General features: G+C 35.0%; 1 protein-coding gene across 1 annotated transcript; it reads right to left on the reverse strand.

Moving 5' to 3' along the window:
* Positions 1–297: 297 nt before the first annotated feature.
* Positions 298–24121, reverse strand: LOC110446175 (nose resistant to fluoxetine protein 6-like). The gene is made up of 15 exons (XM_021491190.1): positions 23606–24121; positions 21210–21349; positions 19608–19692; positions 16418–16511; positions 15775–16082; positions 14071–14244; positions 9854–9950; positions 8942–9034; positions 6910–7075; positions 5068–5147; positions 4374–4493; positions 3883–4006; positions 3226–3412; positions 1649–1791; positions 298–1077 (listed from the first exon to the last, which is right to left on the reverse strand). Exons 1-15 carry the CDS (start codon positions 24087–24089, stop codon positions 949–951), a joined length of 2424 nt encoding a protein of 807 aa, XP_021346865.1. The 5' UTR covers positions 24090–24121; the 3' UTR covers positions 298–948.
* Positions 24122–25046: the final 925 nt, after the last annotated feature.

Consider the following 25046-nt stretch of genomic DNA (forward strand, 5'->3'; position numbering starts at 1 on the left):
AATCCCATTCTATAGAGAACTATTATATAGAACTTAGTAGTCCCATTCTATAGAGATATGTTTTATAGAGTTTGGTAATCCCATTCTATATAGATCTGTTATATATATTTTGGTAATCCCGTTCTAAAGAGAACTGTTATATAGAACTTAGTAATCCAATTATATAGAGATATGCATAGACTTATCTTACCACAGTAAAGCTTTTTTTATATAACGAAACAAACATTTTAATTTTAATACAACAATATGAAAATAATATATCAAAAACACAGAAAAAAGGAAACAAACGTATTCATTCATACATATTTTATATAATCAAAAAGAAGCAGGGAAAAGAAAAACATAAACACAAATTAGAAAGTTACTGTCTTATCTAACCAAGGAGTGGGATGAAACCTGACTACATATATACATATATCGTAGTGTTTTAAAAGAATAATTCAAATGAAAACAAATATAGATCTGGTATGCATTGATACAGACGGACTGAAAAACATACACTATGTATATATACAGGCGATTAACCACAGATACCAAAGGGTACGTGGAAACATCAGGTAAAACTATTACTGATTAAAGATTAATGCAAGACATACATATATATCTATTTTGTTACAATTAATAGGGAAATGTACATGTAATGTGTGCTTCCATTTCTGATGTCTTCATCAATATACTAGAAGTGTTGTATAACCTTTGACAAACAGTTATTGCCAATCCATCGATGTATTATCAGAAGTGTTATATTATTTCAAACAACAACTATAGCAAGGTTTGTGAAATCATTTGTTTGGACTACATGATTAACTTGAACGCCGATTTTGCAGGCATTTGACCATCTTCAAGAATGGTCCTTTACCATATGAGATATGTCGTCAACTTTCGGTAACTGATTCACTAACAGAAACTGAAATGTTATGTGTATTACATTAGGCTCCTTTTCAGCGATCATTTGGTTTTCTTTCTGTCCTTTCTGAGGATTGTCCTCTCGAGTGCCATCATCGGAGACTCGAATGCAAGGGAAATCACAAACGCCACCATGTAGGAAATGACCAGGTGTCCCATGAACAGGTAGATCTGGCGATACAAAAAAAAACCTGTCACGTACAATCAAACAATACTAAATGCGACAGCGGACATTTGAGATATTATAGGAGCTGTTACACAGTAGAATGAATCCATGATATACTTTAGACATATCTATATGCAAATTACGCAATAAATACGCGCATGTAGCTTCAGCACCCCAAAAGACGCCTATTGAATACATTTTATGTATTTCTATTACACTTAACCGTATTGCTTCCTATTGCTCATTGAGTACAATAAGTCACGATACGCCAAGTTTCTATAACTGAAACACAAAGCGAGTAATGCTCTCGGCGACGAATTGCTTCATTTAAAACAAATGTGTACTAACAATGTTAAAATCCGTCCCATATATCCCTTGTCTTAGCGAACTGCAATATGTACTTACAATGTTAAAATCTGTCCCATATATCCATTGTCTTAGCGACATGTAATATGTACTTACAATGTTGAAATCTGTCCCATATATCCCTTGTCTTAGCGGCATGTAATATGTACTTACAATGTTAAAATCTGTCCCATATATCCCTTGTCTTAGCGACATGTAAAATGTACTTACAATGTTAAAATCTGTCCCATATATCCCTTGTCTTAGCGAACTGTAATATGCGTACATGACCAGTGGATGGACGAGGTAGGCACAGTACGTCAGACGTCCGAGGGGGACGAACGGACTCCAGGACAAAATAGTGTTAATGTATCCTGAAATGGCAGTTAGATGTGTTAAATATGTGTTAGATTGAAGATTCATCATGACCTCATATTACAAAGTAATGTAGAATCCCGCTCCATTGAACTTTGTAGGTTCCAAACATATTCTTACACATTTGTGTTCAGTAACCTCGGCTACAGCAATCTATGGGCGGTCTTTTTTTTGGATAAGATACCAAAACTACTTAAGTGATCAAAACTACTTAATGGACATAATGTCAAAACATCACATTATGCTTTTATTTTTTTTACATTTGCACTTAAAAGTAACGTAGCCCAAAATAGATTTGCAGACATACGTTAAAAGAAAAAAATCCGAATAAATTACTTTATGTTCATTGCTGGAAAGTTTAATTACTCATTACATGTGATCATTTGTGTTAAACTACTGTTTCACTTCTCTTATCTACTATCCAAGATATGAGCAGAGCACGAGCTATTCTGCCGTCCGCCGGATCGATATATGACGATATCCAAATAATTACCCCAGATTCGTCAAATACAATGTATTATTATTATTATTTATAAACCTTGATTGCGAGTTAACGGGGTTTTATAGGATACATATGCCTGGGATGTGAAATCAAATCTTTCGATACATTGTTATTTAACGGGTTAATACAATTTATACATGGATATGCATATATATCCCTTCTTCAAAACAAACGATATCAAAATAACGAAACAGAGAATATGGTTATTAAACTGTTAAAATTGACACAAAAATGGAAAATTTTGCTAACGTTTATATCTTAAAATATCATAGGTAGTATATTGCCATACTATTGTAGCCAAGACAGTAAGGTTAATTATATGAGGATAGCTGAACAGATTTACCATTTTAGCCATTTTATTGTCTTATTGCCTTGATGATTTCTATGCCTTAACCAACGTATTGATATAATAATAATTATAAAAAAGTTAACAAATACTCGGTAACTCCACGTTTTGATAGACGTAACACACACAGGTGACTGAACCTTTGTAGGACGTATCGGTGATTTCAGGAGCAAAACAGTTGGAATTCCATATGGTCTAAACTATTGTTGAAACAGTGGGACAGGTGCGTGAAACTCGTAAATTTAGTAATTTCAATTTATAAACTTAGGAATGTTTGAGAAGTACAAATTAATTATAAGTTAATTTATCTGTTAAGTGTTTATATTATGAACCTTGTCAATACTCAAAAAGACTACGGTAGTCATCAAGGTTACAAAAACCTCGGGGACTAAAAGATCCATCAGTAGTCTACCACATTGTATCGGTAATAGTCAATCAAACGTCGTTTGATACGTAAATTACTATTACTTTCGCACTTACGTTCTTCATTTAAATAATGGTTTTTTTTTAATTACGCTTTTCACGTATTATTCGTCCCTCCCAAATATAAATATTCAAAATAATTTTCCAGTTAGGAAACGTTACCTCCGTTTCCAGTGACGCACGCGAACACGACCCAGCAGACACACACGCCCCAAAGAGTTTTGTGAACAGCGTTGTAAAGGGCCGCGACGCCAACACTCATGGCGTTACCATTAGTCTCCTCGTAGGTACCATACACCACTAAACAGCCCAGGGTGGTCATAAATGCCCAGATGAAAAGGTTCAATGGCTGGAATAGAAACAAATTATATGTTTCTATGTCAATCCGGTTTGTTAGCGTATATTACAATATTAGTTATGACCCTTAGGAACAGATATTTATTCTTTCGTCCTTTATTACCACTGAGTTGTTCACTATGGACAGAATTACTACTGTATAGAATGAAATGCTCGTTGTGTATAAACATTCGTGGTTTTCGTGGTAACTATTGAACCACGAAAATAAATAAAACGAATTTGAATTAAATACGGGTCTACTGTTTGTTAATATAGAATATACACGAAAGTTTGTAACACGAAACGATCTAAATAATAGCTTCAAACCACGAAGGAAAGCACCCAAGAACATTTTGTGTCATGCAGTATAGGGTGCAGCAAAATCAACATGTATTTTTTATTTTTAATTAGATTTCTTCTTCTATTTCCAATAATTTCTATGTGAAGTTATTTAATAGTTTTAGCACTAAGTGATCCACGTACCGTTTTGATTTTGTATTTGCCTCCAGTCCTGTACAGGATATAGCCCGCTATAATTCCAATGATGTAGGGACCCATGCGACAGTAGGGTTTGATGTAGTAATTAGGGAAGTAGTCGGCAGCGTGACTGAAATTAGAGAATATGCTCATTTCTTCGGTAGAAAAATATGTGTTCTCTCACAAGGCTCCACGGACTATAAATCAGATCATTATAAATCTGTTTCTTTCCCTGTTTGATATATGTCAGGTAGGAATCGCCAACAGAAAATATGATATTCCGGTAATTTTTAAGAAGGGAAAAAAATAATCATTGCATTAAAAAAACACAATGATATATGGAAAGATAATCAAAGAAACAACGAGGAAAAATTATATCGAAATATTAAGAAAGTGTTACAAAAACCATTGGAAAATAAAAAGAGCACAAGACCAAGATCACAGATAACACAAGATTAAACAAGCATCTTTCGAATATTCGCTTCAACAAAACTTACGGGCTGGGTTTTAAGGAGAACTGCGACGATGGAAGTTCAAAATGGACAGAAATCACGGCGCTAACTATTGTTACTCCGAGCAAAAATAGCATGCTGACGAATCCTCCGATCTTTTTCGAGCTGAAAAATTTAACAATCTTATACACATTATAAGAAATATATTATATCAAATGGTTGGGAGATAGCTATGTCTTAGGTCCCACGAAAAGATATCAAGAACATCTTACTTGATACCATTTATCTGATAAACCCGAAATGGTTTATTGATTTTAAATCAATTATTAAACTCATAAACAAATAAATCGATACACATCTTTGATACATGTATGAACACTTGTATAGCTGTATAATGAGAAGGAATTAATCATGTTTGGAATTTCCCCGTTCATATGCAATAACTATATATGTATTGTATGATATGTACTTATATTTGCTCTCATGATAAAATCGCTCTATTGGGGAAATAAAGGCTCGGTATACAGTATATTAAGGGAAAGTGCTCGACTTTTACAGCATAAAGAAATTATCTACAATATAATATTATCAAAGAATAATTTTAAGAAAAATGAAACTCTATAAAAACGCACAGTTATGTGATTCGTGAACAGTGCATGGCAATTTTTGATACATATTTCATTTATATAAAGAGACTTTGAAACACTGCGATTTTTTTTGATGTTTGGTAAATACTCACAAGTAAAGTGGAACTAGAAGAAGAGGACTGATGACGTAAAACTGCATATCATTGGCCAGATACCAGGACCAGGCAAAACACTGTTGGTAAATAAGATAGTACAATTATTGGCGAAATACATTGACTAGGCAGGTACTGCAGTTATACTGTGATAAATACATTGACTAGGCAGGTACTCCAGTTATACTGTGATAAATACATTGACTAGGCAAGTACTGCAGTTATACTGTGATAAATACGTTACCTGTAACTGAACCAATTATCTCAGTCGAGGGTCTAGATAACAAGATCTCGCTCAGTTGCAAATAACTGATTTTTCTCGAACCTTTTAATTCGATTATTTTGCTGTAGTCTACGAGTATACTATCCGGGGAAACAAATAGATATGGCCTTCTCACTGCTAAGGCCACATATACATACTACCGCGTTAAGAATGTAGTGTAGATAGTATTTCATCTACAACATTAGGAATCTAACAACATCAAAACAATATATATAACGACAAAACATAGTGTTGATAACGCGGATTGTCCACTTAGGTAACCACACGGATGAATACATCGTTATGTGAATATTCCGCAAAATGTAGCGGATAGGTGAAAGACAGATCAGACGAGATAGAAAAAAATCAAGTTTTGGGTTATCACGTAGGATATCGCTGTCTGAGGTGCGAGAAAAATTGTATCATGTTAATGGCCAAAAACAATGGTAAAATAAAAATAGTGTAGGTATACACATTGGTAATAGTATATGTAAAATTGATTTATGATGGTTTGACTAATTACATAGACCAATCACACCACAATGCAAGTGCATGTATACATGTACAATGAAATATGAGCTTATTTCACGGGATTGAGTTCATACTTATTGAATTAATTTGTCTTGTTATGGAAGGAAATCGGAATGCCCGGGAAAAAAAACACATGGTCGGGCAGTTGACCCCATATCCTTTCACGTTCGATCGAGTAATCGAACCCTGGCCTACTTGGTGAAAGGCAAGTGCTCTTTCCACTGCGCCACCCGACCACCCTCCGTTTTATTGACGCCTAATTACTACAAGAGGCCCAGAGGGCCTGTATTGCTCACCTGGACTTCTAAGCAATCATGGCAAATTTCTCCAAATGAGATCCAAGGGAATATGCCAGACCCTAAGGCCAATCCTTGTAGCATATATGTATTAGATTTTTCATGCCCAGCAATTTTATGTGTGGTTATGGGGTGGGGATCTCAACTGTTTCCAAGCTGTGACTCAGAAACTAGGTCCCGAGGGTTGTGGCCAGACCCCAGGATCAATTCTTATATCATGACTGCATTCGTCTTTTGCCCAGCATTTGTATTGATAGTTTTGGGGTGGGGATCTCAACCGTTTCAAAGTTATGACCAATGGACTATGTCTCCCAGGGTTGGGCAGACCCTAGAGTCATCCTGGAAGCAAATGTGCATTCTTCTCTTTATACTCAGCAATTTTGAATCCTTACCTCCCATGAATGCTTCGAACCAAATATGATCAATAGCCATGGCATAGTTCTACAGAAGAAGTCGTTTATAGCAATATAGCCAAATTGCCCCCTTTTGGCCCTGCCCTTCAGCCCCGTGGGGGGTTCAGCCCAACCATTTGTACAATTTTGAATCCCCACCACCTAGTATGGTCCCAGTCAAATATGGTTGATATCCATCTCTTAGTTCCAGAGAAGAAGTCGTTTAAAGCAATGTAGCAAAATAGCCGTTTTTGGCCCCGCCCGTAAACCCCCTGGGGGTCAGCCACACCATTTGTATAATTTTAATCCCTGCCTTATTTATAGCTAATATTGTCATTTGCTTTAGTGCTATTTAACTTACCATTTTGTCATCTTTGACAATATTGTTCACATAAGCAAGATTAGTCCACCAGGTGTCTTTACAGAAGTCATTTTCGATTCCATTCGGATTCCAAGTAGGTCCATCGCCAACGTAACGGAATAGAGCAATGTCCATCATCATCACTAACATGTAAGGTGGTGTCAATCTATATAGAGAAAATAACATAACGACCGTCCTTGCCAAATACAGTAGTCTCAATATGAATAAAACTGCTTTTCACGTTATTCCGAACATGACAAGTACAATGAAATTCTGGTTGAATATCTTTTGTTTTATTTTAATATGCTTAACTTATACTTTTGCGTTAATATATCTATACAACTGTTAAAATTGTGACAAAAGATCGAATATTTTCCTACTGTTGTAGTTAGTCATAACATATGAACTAATATTAGTATCATTTTATTAATTGATCTTTATACAAAATCGCAGCTCGTTTAAATTCATTATCCTGCGTAAAATTAATATTTGCAATACATATGCTAATGTTAGCGATTCATTGGTGGTTTTTTTAAGTTGGCCTCTTATTCATTCGATTCGCAATTTGATGATATTTGTCACCCTAGCAGCTCTGGGGGGAGGGGGGAGATCAACCAGCTGTATTCAAATTCATGTAAATGGCGCAGAGCCTTGTTACAAAATGTTGCATTGAATAAAAAGTAGACACAAAGATTACTTTAATTTCCAACGAAAAATAAAACTCTTAAATGTACCGAAGGAAACAGATACCAAAAAGTTCCAGTATATGAAGTTACCATTCTGTTCTTATCTTAAGTTAAGAATGTGATTTTGAATTTTACCTTGCGTATCGAGGCTGTGGTTATTTTTGACCGTGTGTATTGACGTTGTAGCATATTTTGTCCCTGTGTATTAAAGCTACATGTATAGTCAATTATTGTCCTTGTGTGCTGACGCTGTGACATATTTTGTTTTAACCTTGTGTACTGACGCTGTTGTATATTTCATCACGACGTGTTTAGACGCTGTGGAGTATTTTGTCCTAAAAACATTTTCATAGTTTTGTCCATGGGTATTGCATACTTGGTATATTTGGTTTTTGACCTTGTGTATTGATATTGTTGTATATTACGTCATTCTGTATTTACGCTGTGGTATATTTTGTGCATTTGTATTGAAACTTTAAAATATACAAGAAATGCATATTTGTCATTATCTATATACCCGTTTGTATATTATCGTTGCGTATTTTGACGCTGTGATGTATTTTACCTTTTTGTATGTTGACGCCCTGGTATATTTTGTTACTCTGTTTCAAAGCTGTACTACAGCCTTGATACAGAGGGACAAAACAAACTACAGCTTTAATACAGAGGGTCCAAACATACTACAGCTTTAATACAGAGGGCCAAAACATTCCAACGTTTTGGCCCTCTGTATTAAAGCTGTGGTATGTTTTGGCCCTCTGTATTAAAGCTGTAGTACGTGTTGGCCCTCTGTATCAAAGCTGTATTGTGTTTTGGCCCTCTGTATCAAAGATGTAGTCCGTTTGTCCCTTAGTAACAAAGCAGTGGTATGTTTGTCCTTGTGTACTGACACTGGGGTATAATTTCCTTTTTACCTGCTGTACTGGTGCTATTGTATTGTTCGTCATTGCTTATTGTGACGCAGTGATGTCTTTTGTCCTTGTGCATTTTGCTACTGTGTATTACTGCTGTGGTATATTGCTGTTCTTATGTAGTGACGCTGTTGTATATTTAGCTCTTGAATATTGACGCTATGGAGCATGTTGTCCTTATGTATTGACTCTGTGGTTCGAAAAGAACATTGAAATGTGAACAAAACCGTACAACAATATCAAATTCGTTAATGTTTCGGCAAAATTGAAACAGAGGAGATAGTGAGTGTTAGTTTAAGTGCTTAAGAGACTACATAATCAGACGCTTTCATCCATTTAAATATCACAATATTCCCATTGCGATCCTAAACGTTGCCCATTTTTTTACCAACCCTTATGAAAGTATCAATTATCCATACAATTTGGTAAACTCACCTCCAGAACCTATGGAAGTAGAACATGAACCAGTTAATACGACCCTTCTCTCTCTTCATCTCCTTCATGAACACATAGGATACTAGGAGACCACTGAAAAAATGATCAAAACATCAACTTTCAATAGTATACTTTTTGAAACGAAATAATTGAAAGTATGTTAAGTTAACTTAGTCTGTCTTTGATTTCTTAACTGAATTCCCTGCTTATATCAATTATATATGGTTCATCGGCACATGTCTAGCGTACTGATTGTGATTGTTTATGAAGAAGTCAAATGCAAATGTACACTAGGAAACGTTGAAGTGATATTGTAATTTCTTTATCTAATAAACATGTGTTTTCTTTTGGCAAAATTAAAAAGCATTGAAATTATAGCAAAAGGATCAATCATCATTATTATGTTGTGACTGGTAATATCATTTACTTTCAATTACAAATAACACCCGGGGCATACAAAGATGCGGTTTGATTACACGTGCATATTTTAATTGATAGATAGCTCGTTAGGAAACCCATTTCCACTGTATTATGGGTTATTTTTGTAAACACAATGATCCCCCATCAATTTCGTTTTGGATATACATGTAACTGTATGACAGTTGAACCAGGACACGTCAGTTTACAAGGTAGATCCATCGGTTAGAGCGCTAAAGTAACAATCTAACTCAAGGGTTCCAATCCTGGGTTAGTTTCGCTGTGTTTTGACATTAAAACACTGCTGTTTATATTACATGTACAAATAAGTATTTTTATCATTTTTCAACAGCAAATGTTGTTTTTTTCGAAAAGGATTTATTAAATTTATGGTGATGCCGGAATACACAGTTTCCAATACTTAGTTACAGGTTTTGGCGGTGGTACAGGGGTCCTTAAATGTGTAGTAATGTGATAGTTGCCATCTTATATTACCTCAAGGCAAAGAAGGTATCCACTGACAGGAGGGCATTGGCTATAGCCATGAAACTTCGCCGCTTCAGCATCTGGTTGTAGAACGATGTCATGTTCTCTAGAATCAAACCATATTAAGTTTAGTGTTAGTATTTATATATAAAACCGTTTTTAAAATCAGTTTCTGTTTCCTCTTATGTCAATAGTCTTTGTAAATTATTAAGCATAACACTCTTAACTATCGTTTGTGTTTTTTCGAAAACATACATGATTTCAAAAAGATAAAATTGCAATAATTTAAATTGATAGCAACAGGAGTGTAATGCTACATCAAAGAAATGCAATTAAACAGTGATAAAAGGATATACACGCCGTAAGTGATAACGCTTTATCTGAAACGGTACAAGTGTGACACCATACATCTTTCTATCCTTACAGACAAAATGTATTATACATGTGTTAACCATAATGATTACCATTTATATGATATTTACGAACGGCTTTGAGATGCTATATTAAAGGGACTATATTGGTAAAAATCACTGTTAAAAATATCATAAAAGGTGACATTTTCAGAAAATATGTCACAAAACTTACAATTTCTCTTAATAACACTTATTGAAAGTGTCTGTTAACATATTTAATAATTGCGTATAATACTCTAATTTTAATTATACGTCCCGTTTGTATTGCATATATTAAGTCGCGTACGAGTAGTACATGTAACATGGCGAAGCTATGCGAAGCGAATTGTAGTCCTTCGTGACGGAGACGGCAAAGCAACCAAAGACCTTAAAATAAGCAAACCAAGAGGGTTGCACAGAAATTCAGCACACACATCTAGGAACAGACAAAATAACGCTTGATTCCGACTTTCCATAGCCGGTACTTGACATTGACAGGTAAGTAGGTCACATAACCTAACAACACAAGTAGTGAGTATAATACGCGTACAACGACGATTACCACACGTTACCCGGTTGTTGAGTGGTTTACAGTGATATATGGTACTGCTAACTATCGGATTAATTATCGGTACAAAACATTTTACAGTTAACCTGGTCACATAATTGATTGTGTGTATGCAGTGTGGGGCACCATAAGGGGTAATGTTGGTGGAAGTGTATACGTATTACTTATTAAAAAATGAAAATAATGCCAAATCTATTAATGAAACGAGTCACCAATGTATTGATGTTATTTATAAATTCAAAACAGTCCATGCGTTTGTGCTGTAATAGTAACAAACAAGTGTGTATTTTGCGATAATATATAATTGACCATAATTCCTAAGATAGGGACTTGTGCAAGTCTAACAACAACACTAGTACTAAGTCTTAGTCGGGGATATATATCATATATATGTAACATTTGACACCTGACAATTATCTCTGTGGGGACTTATAGTATTGACATCATACAACTTTGATTTTTTATGAATTATACATTGACATTTGCATTTATCATGATCAATTCGCGCTGTTAATTCTGCACCATCAGTCATTATAAGCACAGTGACCTTAGAATTCGTTACAGCTACATTTGGACCTCAATAAGTTGTACGGAATATGTTTAAATATTTTTAGAGTTTAAGATCAACTTTTGGAGAGAAAAAAACCTACCCTTAATGGTGATATATACACTCTAAACTATCCAACATGTACAGTTAGTGTAAACACCTTAGTTTAGGTCCAAATGTAGATGAAACAAATTATCAAGTCCCTGTCAAGCCGATATATAAAGGTTACAAACGAGTGGTTGTTGAATATGGTATTTATTTCACTCGAGTTAGTTAATTTTCAAAAGTACCAAAAGACACGAGCTTTAGCGATTGTCTCTCTGTAACTTTTAAAAATTAACTAACGAGAGTGAAATAAATACCATACTCCACAACCACGAGTCGTGTGATCTGTTTCTACCACAATCTCATGATCAGTCGGAAATAACATACACACATGTGTTTGTTGACAAGGCTGGCGTAGTGACATGACCCATATGTAAAAAATCACTTATTAATATTCAAAAATGGCTTTATTTTTAACAAATCTAATAATTGTCAAAATTAATGTTTCGGCAACGACTTCATGAAAAATATAATAGATGAACAACTTTAAATATTGGGAGTAGCAGTATTGCATTAATTTATATAAATTAAACACGGACTATATGCGCGTAAGCATATCGTCCGAAGTCTGCCTCCCGTCAAGTGACGAAGACGAACTTATCGCTGTCAATGTCCAAAACCATAGGCCTATGTTTCTTCTTGACGGTTCTATGGTTGACGTTTAGTGTGACAGTTCAGCCATGATCAGACCGTCCTAATAGCGATAACGGGACGTTGGGAGAACGAAATATTATCCGACACTGTGACAGATCTTGTTTTGGTTTCACGACCTGGACACGCGACGGTGTGACGTCGAAACGATATTGAGCGTCTGTAGCAATTTTGCCTGAAACTAGCGATCAAATCTTTAAGTATCATGTTCTTTTAATATTGCCTTAATAACCCCTTTTTCCGCATAATTTCACAAAGTCCCCAACATTTGTCGGATGTTGACAGCAGACGACGTAAACAAAACAGATTGTGGTAAAAAGCGCGTGGAAAAAGTCGTCCCGGTCAAAGTTCATCCTCTCGACCAATCAAAACTCGTGTAGGTCATATACCATGTGTGGTATATAACTCATATTTATCTAACAGTCTGCGTGTTTATAGATCTGAGAGTGGAATAACACAGCGTATTGTGGTAGAAATGTGTATTGATAATAGATGTTCTGTCTTGAGGAGAAATACATGTTCTGCCACGGGCTAATCTTCCAAATGGTCCCCACAGGCACTGCGGATCTGCAGAATCTATCATTAGATGTCATAATAAAATTAAAATACATGATTTTCCTGTCTAATATAGGGCTTGTAATAGCCCGAGCTTCCTATGGCTCTCTCTAACACCAGACTTAGACATTTTGATATTTAGATGTTTTCCGAAATTAAACGTAAAAAGTGAATTCAATAATCATAATTATCAAATATATACGCAGCTCCAATAAATTATCGACACCCCTTTTGGGCCTCCGCTAGCTAAATTTCGTCGCCAGCGTTGACGTGATCTACTTAAAATACGATAATCGTCCGTGATAATTGTGATTTACAATGATCCTCGTTTATTTAATGATAAAATGATATTATCCAGCAACGAGACGTGCATAAGAAAAGAGAGACAATGTGTACAACCTGACACACGTGTCTTTGTTTACATACACATCGGTTTCCATTTTTGCTGTGACAGGGCAAGACAGACTTGTCACGTGACGGACCATGTGATCTATTCGGCGGTCTTCGAGGTAAACAAGCGTAGCGCGGTATGCAAACAGCAGCCGAGAAACACAGAGTTTCAATACAGTAAAATGTGTCCAAATACAACAAATTTGACAGTATGACCGCGCAAATCTCTCTATTTCTGGTATATTTATGCATTTATATCACTGATTTCCTTTTTCCTGGGTATGAAATATACGACAATAGTCCCTTTAACGTGTTATTAATATACATGAATATGACGGTACTATTTATGTATTGTTAAACAAGGGTAGCAGTAACATTTTCTCTTTACTAGACATATATCAGATCAACAACGAGTGACTGTTGTATTCATATCGAATTAATACATTTTAACAGCAACAAAAGAAGAAAAATTGAAATTTGTTCAGATTTTCGTTATAGAATAATTGTCAAGAGTTTAAAAAAAACACAATAGACTACCGTCACGAGTCAGAGAATTTCTCTTCACTACAATTTTGGTGACATTGCCCAAAAATTGACATTATTGTCTTTCAGGTTTCGTTTAAATTTCTTTGAAGTGATTAAATCTACTGACTGATATGCAAAACACTAACTTTGGATCACAGCTCTGTACCTGAATTTTCCTTGATCACGCTTTTAAGAATTCAGTATTCGGTTTTAAGCAAGAGTTCTCGTTAAGCTTACAGTTATAAAAATTGAACATCAATAGCATAAGATCCGTCATAGAGCAAGACAATACGCACAGTTAGGGTCGTAATTGGTAGAAAACATCAGTAACTGTCGTCATACAAAAACAAAACCTGCTAGTTTTTATATGGAAAATACTACAATCAGCAGTACATTAAACTGGTACATTAAAAGTATTTGTTTATTGTGATCAACAATGTGACAATAGACGGAGAATCCTTCTAGTCGATATCTAGTGATAAAACAGACCTACCAAAATTCGAGTTGTACATAACGAATATGTAAGTGTGTCCTAGGATGACCCATGTCATGCTGAGAAACCGGATACCGTTGATGGCTCCAAGTGCTCCCCCAGCTTGTTCTGTACTAAGCAGCTTCCTCCCATTGCTCCACACAGAAAAGGACAAAACCAATTTTGCGCATAGTCCTGACGTAAAAACAAAACACCCAATGTATTTATACACATTCATGTTCATATAAATATTTCGAATTAAAGAAACTTCAAATGCACAATAAGACCAAAGGAAATCTTCTCACGAGGACCATTGTCCCACAAGAAATCACAGAGGGTGCTTTGGGACCAACATTCTACCCATTTTCATAGGTTCTATGTAAGATTGATTCTTACAATTACTTTCATTTATCTGTTGGATTCAGTTATGTATAAAGTATATGTGGTAGCTTTTGATCAAAGCTTCATTCTGCTGTGTTTGCAAATGGAATTGTCGTTTGACCTTTTTCCTAACACAGTAATCAATTTGTAACAAGGTGAACCTCATTTTGAAATTTGCGAAAGTTCTGCCGAGTACTTATTTGGTAAATAGTGAAAACAAACTAGAATTATCGAATGCCAAGAATACTGTCTGAAGGCCATTTTGTCGTTTTAATCAGCATCAAAATGAAACATGCAAAACTTAGGACCTGCAAAATTCAAGTATTAAAATTTGATTAATATCTGTCTAGTACTTTCTGAGAATTATTGATAAAACACTGCCACTGGCAAAGTTCGGAAAAGTTGTCTGGTGGCCATCCTGTCTTTCCAATCAGTCTCAGAGAATATATGCTTACTGACGGACAATTGAGATTATGCGATTAATTTGAGAAATATATATATCTAATACTTTTAGAGAAATGGCGCTAATAAACTTTGACTATATGGCCGCCTGTTGGCCATTTTGTTTTTTCATATCAGTCCAGAAATTCAATTTTTTAACTAGGAACAATTGGTAACATAAAAGTAAAATTTAAGAAAGAATCTTCCAGTACTTCCTGAGAAATAGTGTTTGTAAACTCTAACTCTAAAGATTAAAGAACAACAAGAGACTATTCACGATCGACTTAGTCAACAGCTATCTTGTTATTTAAAGACATCACATAATAGATTTATTTTAAAAGAAAAGAAAACAAATGGTATTGTTTTTGCTATGTAATCTTATTAACACTTTGATAAATTAACCTAATATGAAAACAAAAACAAGTTGGTCAAGAGAGGAGGACAATTTGTTTCTGTGGGTACTGCTTGCCACTGAACTAGACAAAAATATGGTCAACCGGAAATTCAATCATAAATATTACATTTTTCTCGGCATAACCTTTTTTGAAGTTTGTCTCATTTTTTACGCAACAAAATAATGCTCCAAAATATTTCAACCCTATACATGTGAGCCTCTCTTCTAAAAGATGTTTCTCATAATAAGACCAAGAACGAGTTTCTTCAGTTTGGTAAGATGTATAGTACTGTGAGGAAGGGTGTTAGAGTAATCTAAATATGTTATTATTTGTATCTGTAGTGGTCAGTGTCATACTATATTTGTACCCCTGATCAAGTTAATATCACAGACATATGCATAAGAAGCTGTTTAATGACTACCGAGGAAACTTCAAGTATCACAATGACATATAAATAGAGTGATAGATAATTTTAACATACTGTTAAAGATTAATTATAAAGGATTACCAGGATAGTTAGACGGCACTTTGATACTTGTTTGGACAGGTTCGTCATGGAGTTTGTACATTGATCCTGCATGGGTTCCGTTTGTTTGAATTGGTCCTTTCACATTGGCGAGTTCAATCTCCACATCCTGGGGACTGGCTCCATTCTCCATTGGCGGGATGTGAGATAACCCGTTCTTTGTTTTACTGACAACGTCCTCTGCCTCTACAACAGGTGGCTTAGCTAATCTTTTCAGTTCAGGACACACGAACAACACGTCAAATATAGTGGCAAATATCATCAGAGCGAGGAAGAAACAGCACACACATCTGAAATATTAGATGTCATATTTTGCTAAATCCACCAACAAATTGTAATGCTTACGTTATACAATAATCACCGGGTCATACCTGGTTCTGATCTTATATGGCAAACTAAATACTCGAAAATGACTTTAAAAACAAAATAATATCTTCTCCACACAGGATTTACATTGTATTTTCTTCTATTGTATTTGCCTATTCATTAAACACCACTGATATACACATTATATTATTTTTTAATTTGTTCTAGTTACACAAATGATACATCAACAATGATTTGAATTCATTTAATCTTCTGAGTATAGTAATCAAAAAAAAGGGAAAGTGATAACACTTCTTACATAGCTATGATAGCTCGTGTGTCATATTCAATATCTTTCTTGCATCCGGCGAAGTTGGAAATTGGTGGTGTACTCATGGGAATTAACGCAAGCACTGTAACAATAGAAATGGAGTTACATTCTAAAACATAAACACTGCAATTTTGTTAAATCACATCCTATAGTAATCGTAATGTATTAGTTTTCTTTGTGAACTTTTAATATCCTTAATATATCTACAAGACAGAAAAAAAAAAGTGAACTGATAAATGTAATACGGGACCTGGTTGGAGGAGGGGAGGGTGCAGAAAACTAGAATTAACTTTAAAGTTTGCCAGCCAGAATGATTATATAATTATCCAAATACTACATTTGAATTTGAGCAGCATGGTGAATAGTGACATTTTATCTGGATTCAATAAATTAACATAGGCTTCCGATTGGCTGCGCTCTTTCGGGCAATAAAGTCTGTTAGATTTTGCTAAAACTTGATGACTAATGGTATTTGTCGAGTGTTTTCGTGTGTATTACGCCTTAAATCCAATATTCCGAAAACCAAGATGACTTCTGTGCCTTCAGACAGTCACGCGACCTGTTAAGTTAAGTTTGAGTCAGTTTCCAATACAGGAACCGATAGGTCTCCTCTACACTGGACTCAAAAAATTGGTAATAAATTTCAAATTCCATGTGTCCTATAATTATAATACAGTTCTTCTTTCTGTCAAACGTGATCTATTTTGTTCTTAAAAGTGTTGATATTTGGCGCGGAGACAACGTCCTCCGGAGGATTGTTCCAGGTTTAAATTGTACGAAATGTGATGTTGTTGACTTATATGAGAATATTTTCTTCGAGTTTCCTCTTGTACTATTTCTGATTGATTTTCACTACGAAGCTTAGCAAAAGAACATGCCTTTCTATCGTAAATGCATTATTTATTTGAAACCAAAACCGTTTAATCCCTAATCGAGCAGCGCCTTAATATCTATAAGCGCTTAAAATGACAAAAGGGAAATACACACACACAGTCATTGTAAATGAAAGCTCACAGTCTGAGCAGGTTAATGGAAACCACCTAATTGAAAAACATAATACATTATTTTATTTAATTGCGTGAGGTGGTGTGAGTTGCCGACTTTGCTTTGGCGGGAGTATTCTTTGTGTCTCCCTTTTAAGCTGGAAAAGATCAGCTTGCCACACCCTTGGGGAGATAGCCGTCACGTCATCAACGCATTGGCGACAAGTCAACAGAAGCAGACCATGGAAGACCACTCTGGATTTGGTGAAAAACATGCAATCAACGCTTATATTTCATGCAATTACCACTTGTCTGCGGATTTGTGAGTAAAACAGAATGGGAGAAATACCGAGGGTTAGACATTCGAGAATATCATCGCTTGGGTTGGAGATTTATCTGTCATACCCTCAAAGTAGGGGGAGATTACATTAACCTTGCATACGCAGAAGCAGGAGATATATATGTGATATCTGTTTTAACTGCCTCCTCAGAGATTGAACTTTGTCCTTTGATCCCCGGTAGTGACACTGACGTCATTTCCGGAAGAGCGTGTCAATTATGCCATTTTCTACCCAAGGAGAAAATGTTATACCATCCTTTCGGGGATGAACTTTAAATGCTTATTTTTTTATTATTATTATTTAATAAGGCAATTCTTTATCATATAATTATTTTATCAATTTGTAGGAAAGGTTTGAAAATGGTACATATCTATTATTTCGCAATACACTTTGTTTGGTCATCCTATCTAAACATTTCATGTGAGTTTAGTTGTTATCTATTTTCCCTGTGGCGTTGTCTGATAGTTATATATCAGCTCACCAACACATTGCGAAAGACATATTAATGTTTCACAATGTTTAAAGATAGCGGCGTTGTTGGGTTGCTAGGTAGAACATACCAACCCGTTATAAAATCAGTTTAATCACGAATCGCTAATGTCATAAAATAGGTCAGATTTTTTTCGTTTTCTTTCTAGAGCGTTCTGCTTATTTTTTGCGGTGTCTTATATTTGAAGAATCTATACATTATAATTTCAATCTTCGCGAATGTATAAAAATATATATAAGTTAATAATAAGAAGTTTTTATTTTATATACCTTTTTATACCCTTATGCTAAATTAAGATACATTCTGTAAGTAAATATCTCTTTCCCTACCTAACATATTTGAAAACCAAAAGGGCGAAATCTTCAAATATCCGACTGGCGATTCCGACGCTTACTAAGTTTGTGTTCGCAGTAATGTTAACATGGCTTTTTTTTGGTCATTTTTCTCCAATTTCATAGGAACACATGAATTGCTCATCAATACTGAATCCACGGATTTGAATAATTGTGTGAACTAAAATGAAATAGATATAAACATTTTCAGCATTTCCTTACTAATAAATCACTTCGAAAAAATCGTTTGGCAAAAAAGAAAAATCCCTAATTAATAGACAAAGGACATTCAGATTTCAATAAAATGTTTTCAGTTTAGTGCAAGGAAGCGGTCAGGCCCTTGGACATGACATAGAAACACAACAAGGCGAAAAGGTTGATAGTGAATGAAGAGAGGAACAACTGGTGTCTTTGTTATGAAAAAAAAAAATAAACCTCTGCTGAACGTTTCGGCGTGAGAAATCAAGCTATGATATAGTGCAAATGTATTGAGTATTTGTAATATGCTTCTCAGTAATATTACTGAATTATTGGGTGGCGCAATGGACAACGCACTCACCTTTCATCGGGGCGGCCAGGGCTCGATTCCCCGATTGGACGCGAAAAGATGTGTGGTCATCTGCCCGACCCCGATTTTCTCCGGGTACATCGTTTTCCTCCCACACTAAAGACCACACCCCCGGACCCCACAACCCCCGATTATATCCGGACCAGCAAAACATTTTGATTTAAGTTATACTATATTGGTTCATCCTTGTGGTAAAATAAATAACGTTGCTATTTATATATTTAACTAATACATATATATGATTTGACTTTACACAGTTTAGTTGGGTTGGCAATGTATGACAATGTATCATTGCTTCAACTAAGACTACCATAGTGTGCTACAATTCGTATCATAAAAATGATAAAGGATGTTGTCTTTTGTGTCCGTATATCTTATAGGCGTGCATACACTGCAACTGTTTGACAGGTAAACTAGGCTGTTAACTTATTAGACAGGAAGACGACAACCGGAAGTATACCTACTTGCATCAGCGATAACGTATACGTCTGCATCAGTACATAACTTCGGAAGACACATTCCAAACCGGACATTTGCGCCTTCATAGATCTAGAAATAATTAGTATGCACACGTGAGTACTTTATATACAAACAACTATATATGGAATAGTGTTTATCTTGTTTTTTGTTGAGCAGTTTATGAACAACATTTGGTAAATGCGTGTTAAGAAAATATGAAAATATCACTTATCTTGCGGAGAGTAGATACGCAAATCATACCGAATGGATGAAATTTAACAAAATATCCATCCTGATATCTTTTATTTTGCTGATCTGATTTACAGAATATGTAAATCTCGCCCATAATGCTTTACACTGAATAAAATATAAGTACATTGTATTTTCGGGTGCTGAAATCAAAATTAATCTGTGTGACGTCGGTGTAATAAGGACGCGATAGCAGTTCCCGTAAAAAAACACCTTTTCTTGTGTTTTGGAATACAAGGACTAAAGCACATATCAGACTAGCATGTCATAAGCACCACTGCCTACTATAAACTCTCTGCTGAGCCTGTTTAATCTACATACATTCATATAAAGTGTTTTTTAAGGAATAAGGCATTGTGGGGTAAGTATGAAGCTTTCACAGATGAAATATCATCATATAAGTAATAGCATGCCCAAAATGCCTTATATGTTCAATCGGCGCATAAACATTTGAAATAGGCAAACAATTAATAAAGTTATGAAATGGGTTGACTTTAAAGATTAAACAGATACTTTCCTTGAGGCTAGGACACTTGAAATTACCAGCAAATCAAACTTCATATATTGAATTAATCATTTTACTGTAGTTGTGGTAGCAAATGGCATTTTTCATTTGAAAGTTTATTTTGAGAAATAGGAAAACAAATCAGGACCTGAAACTCAGCCACAGGTGTTAAGCACATATTATATGATATATATAATATAAAACATTGACTATCAGTATCCTATACTTATAGCATTTAAAGGGTGTCCTGCATTAAAGATAAAGAGAAAGAAAGAAAAGTGTGTAGTGAATATGCATTTTATGTAAGTGTACTCAAATGAGCAAAGATGTAAATTTCAACTCAAAAAGTAAATTAGAAAGTAAATTATTGAGAACACAAAGCACTTTTCATTTGAAAATTACTTAAAAGAACCCCAGACCTAATTCTCCGTTTTATATAAACAATCTTAAAGTGACGATTGAATTTCACTGATTTTTTGTTCTTATATATGCATGTTTAATTTACAAATGTTTTAAACATTTCGGTTGTTTTTGCTCATTTGAAAAACAGCAAATTATATTTTATATTTATCCCTTTTGGTACCCCGAAAACCCACTTTCCGTCAAACCTTTGCTTTAGTTTTTGCGCATGTTGTACAACAGAACATATTTGAACAAATTAAAGAGGATATACCGGGGCCCAAACAAGGCCTTAAAGACACTCATCCTTTAGTCTTAAAAGGTTGATTAGCATTACTAACACAATGCTATACGTGCTACTAGGATCATCCAGAAAATGCTTCTGACAGAACTTATTTCAAAAACATATTTGTGTCGGAATCAATCACATTCCAAATAAGGTTAGAATACTTACGGATGGGACAGGAACATTGGCTGCGCAATAGTTTACTTCGTATACCCCGGGCTCTATAGCTAAACACTGATCGTAGGATCCGAGCAAGCGAGTGTTTCCGAGTAAAAGACCAGAGTGTGGCTTCCCCCAGGAGTCAATCACTGTGAACACAAAAATCAGTTCTCAAGAGCACTATCAGCTTCATCCAAGTGTATTGGAAAATAATAGTTTTTGTTTTAATACGCAAAATATAGTGGTATTATGTCTCTAAAATATATTCGTTATTTTTGCAATGCCTCCACTAGGGATCGAACTGGAAACTTTGGTTTTCTAGTCATTTCATGCAACAATATATGTTAAACAGAAATAATAACCTCGGTTGAACCTGCATTTTTCTCTTAAAACGTTTTACCTATAGAAATTGTACACCACCAGTCCGGTTTTTCCTCAGTGCCTTAATGTAACTACCACAAACAGAAACAATCAATGCTAATCTACCTTAATGTAACTACCACAAACAGAAACAATCAATGCTAATCTACCTTAATGTAACTACCACAAACAGAAACAATCAATGCTAATCTACCTTAATGTAACTACCACAAACAGAAACAATCAATGCTAATCTACCTTAATGTAACTACCACAAACAGAAACAATCAATGCTAATCTACCTTAATGTAACTACCACAAACAGAAACAATCAATGCTAATCTACCTTAATGTAACTACCACAAACAGAAACAATCAATGCTAATCTACCTTAATGTAACTACCACAAACAGAAACAATCAATGCTAATCTACCTTAATGTAACTACCACAAACAGAAACAATCAATGCTAATCTACCTTAATGTAACTACCACAAACAGAAACAATCAATGCTAATCTACCTTAATGTAACTACCACAAACAGAAACACAAAACGTCTCCACCACACACGCTGGCATACACACAGTGAGATATTAGCCAGGTGGCATAGGACTAGTAGTTAGCGCTTGATAAGGTTGCTCCTGAGAATCCTCAAATTCTCCTTGAAATGGTGTATATTTTATTATTTTTATTACCAACCTGCCTGTAGCTTTAAACATTTTTTATCAAAGAAACCACCTGTCTATAACTACACCAAACATCTACACTTTGCTATTATAGTCAGTGTTGTTTTTTACCCTGTCTTCCTCCACCGGTCACACACTGTATTTAAACCTATCTTAATGTCTCTTTGTCTGTGTGTTTTATTTCTGTATGATAACTCAGTTCTATCATGGAAATCGTCTGTTTATAATGAGTACCTATATATAAATCAGACTCCTGTCAGAGTTACCGTGAAGGTAACACTTCTTTAGTGATCCCACAGTCAATCTCAATTTTGTAGGTAGCTTCCTAAAACAAGCGGTGTCCTAAATGTTGGGCATTCAAGAGATTACTCCGAATATATGTTTACTTGATACTTCAGTATTCCCTTATTGATTTCAAAACTGTAATTACTGCCTGTGTATCGCTATCGCGTGTCTTTAAATAAACTTATACAACCATGCTTTGTAGTACTTTTCTATAGTTAGCACCTGTCTCTATAATTCGGTAAATACATCATATTCACCATTGAATTATTACCTGTTTTGTTTTCACTAAGGAGGCTTCAGTTTTTTGTGAAAAGTAACTAGCCCTGTCACAATTTATTGGAAAACCGGTGTATTGCAATTCACATGCATATCGTATTGTATCGCAATACACAATTGAAATATTGTTGTATTGCAATTATTGCAATTTTTTATGCATTATGCTTGCTGTTTTTATCGTTGTAAAATACCACATATTCCTACAGACATACCAATCACCATACTCTAGCTATTCGATTGGTGGGAGTCGGTTTAAATTTTATAATTGATGGTTTGTGTAACGATTCGGTCTAATATCATTATGACAACACTTTCTTTTTAAATTGAACAATTTTTCCACTCACAATATATCGTGATATACTACACGCGTATTATGTCTAGCCTAATAGAAGCTATACTAATATTTATATATGATAATTATTTTGCAGTCAAGCCAACAGGGCGAGATATCAACAATAATAGATAAAATAAATACGTATCTACAACAGACTGTACTGAAGTAGCTTAAGTAGAGTTATGATAACATACGTACGAGAGTAAATATCGTAGGGTCGTTATCTAGATTGGTTTTGACACTTTGTAATACATGGACATAACAACTCAGGGTGGTCGGGTGGCGAAGTGGATAGCACACGTGCCTTTCACTAAGAAATAAATATTTACATACAGTTGTATATTTCATCAAGTAATTCAGCCTACATAATGTCAATCTCGTCTAAGGTATATAGAGTATATGTGAAAATCTACTTAACAATTAACTATAAATAAATTTATTGATTATTTATTAATTAACTAACCTTGCAATGCCCATTGTTTTTGCTGCATCACCTGCGAGCCGAGAACACCCAAAGCAGCTTTACATCCGGGGCTTATCAAGTTCAAGTATTTCTGTGATTTTGCGAAAGGGTTGAAGTTAGTGCCGTTGTTCTGTTGGGAAGTTCCTGCAGATAATGCACCTTGAATGAACTTGAGCGCGCCACCAATTTGTGAAGAGTTAGGCACATTTATATTTAAACTTTGAAGAATGTTGATCAAATTTTGCGCGTTCATCACTGGCAGCAACGATGTGAAATTGGACAGTTGCTGTAGAGCGTTTGCAGAAAGTGAGCTGTTTAATAGCTGTATACCCTGTTGTATCATCTTGATATAGTCTTGAGAATTTAACTGAGGCTTCTGTGCCGGGGGCGGTGTTGTGGATTGCCCGTATACATCCAAAACACAAAGAAAAAGCACAACAATCACAAGTGCTGCTCTGTGTTTCTTCATGATGTCGGCCCCCATCGTTGCCGTTGTTGTGTCGCTGTCAAAGTTTAACCCTACCTATAAATGGGGTAGATAAGGGCTCGTCAGACACGCGAAAATCACACCACTCAATATCGTACACTGTATTTTAGTTTCCTTGAGCACTTATGTTTATTTCCAACATTTCATTTATTTTAATATTTGTTGAGTAATGATAATATTTACGGAATTGTGTGTTCATGTTGCTTTTTGTTAGTGTAACGACATTGCAATAACGTACCTATTACATCGTTTGGTCAGCGACAAAAATTAATAAAAACAGGTAAAAGATGGGTATCCATCATCCAAGCTCCTAATTTGTATTTTAGCCAGAGTTTCTGTATTTTGGGCAGCTTTTCTGATTTAAAAATTGCATTTTTTTGGGGTATGTAAATTTCAAGTCTTAGATTAACGACATTATTCCATTTTTGGTCTTTTTGGTGGTTTTATCGGATATTTAGAAAACGTGTTGTTTTCTTGGATCGTAAGCTTAGTGCTATACTGGGTTTATGATAAATACATATCTACCAATTACCATCTTACTTGTTATGTGATATGAGCAAAATAACGTTTATTTATACATTATCATTTTTTTTTAAAGTATCAGATAGATTACATAAAACATACATCATAACGTTTCTGTTATGACTGCAGGACGTTATATAAAAAGGGTAAATATTTTCCGATCACTGATACTTAGAGGCTATTATATGATGCATATGTTCCATATCTGAATTCTGTATCAGCACGAGGGCTGATATGGGTCGAGGGCTTATACGGAGGAGGATATGGAAATGCTCATATAGTATTTTTTAATCTTTTACTGTTCTTTAGGCTCAAAATTATTAGCAATAACAAAATAAAACCACACAGAAAATGTATAGTTCATGAGCTTAACTACACATTCAACCATAAATAAAACACAATGATCAGAATAACACATATGGATAGGCAGTG

Source organism: Mizuhopecten yessoensis, unplaced genomic scaffold (genome assembly GCF_002113885.1).
Source record: "Mizuhopecten yessoensis strain PY_sf001 unplaced genomic scaffold, ASM211388v2 scaffold2599, whole genome shotgun sequence".
In the NCBI taxonomy this organism is placed as follows: domain Eukaryota; kingdom Metazoa; phylum Mollusca; class Bivalvia; order Pectinida; family Pectinidae; genus Mizuhopecten; species Mizuhopecten yessoensis.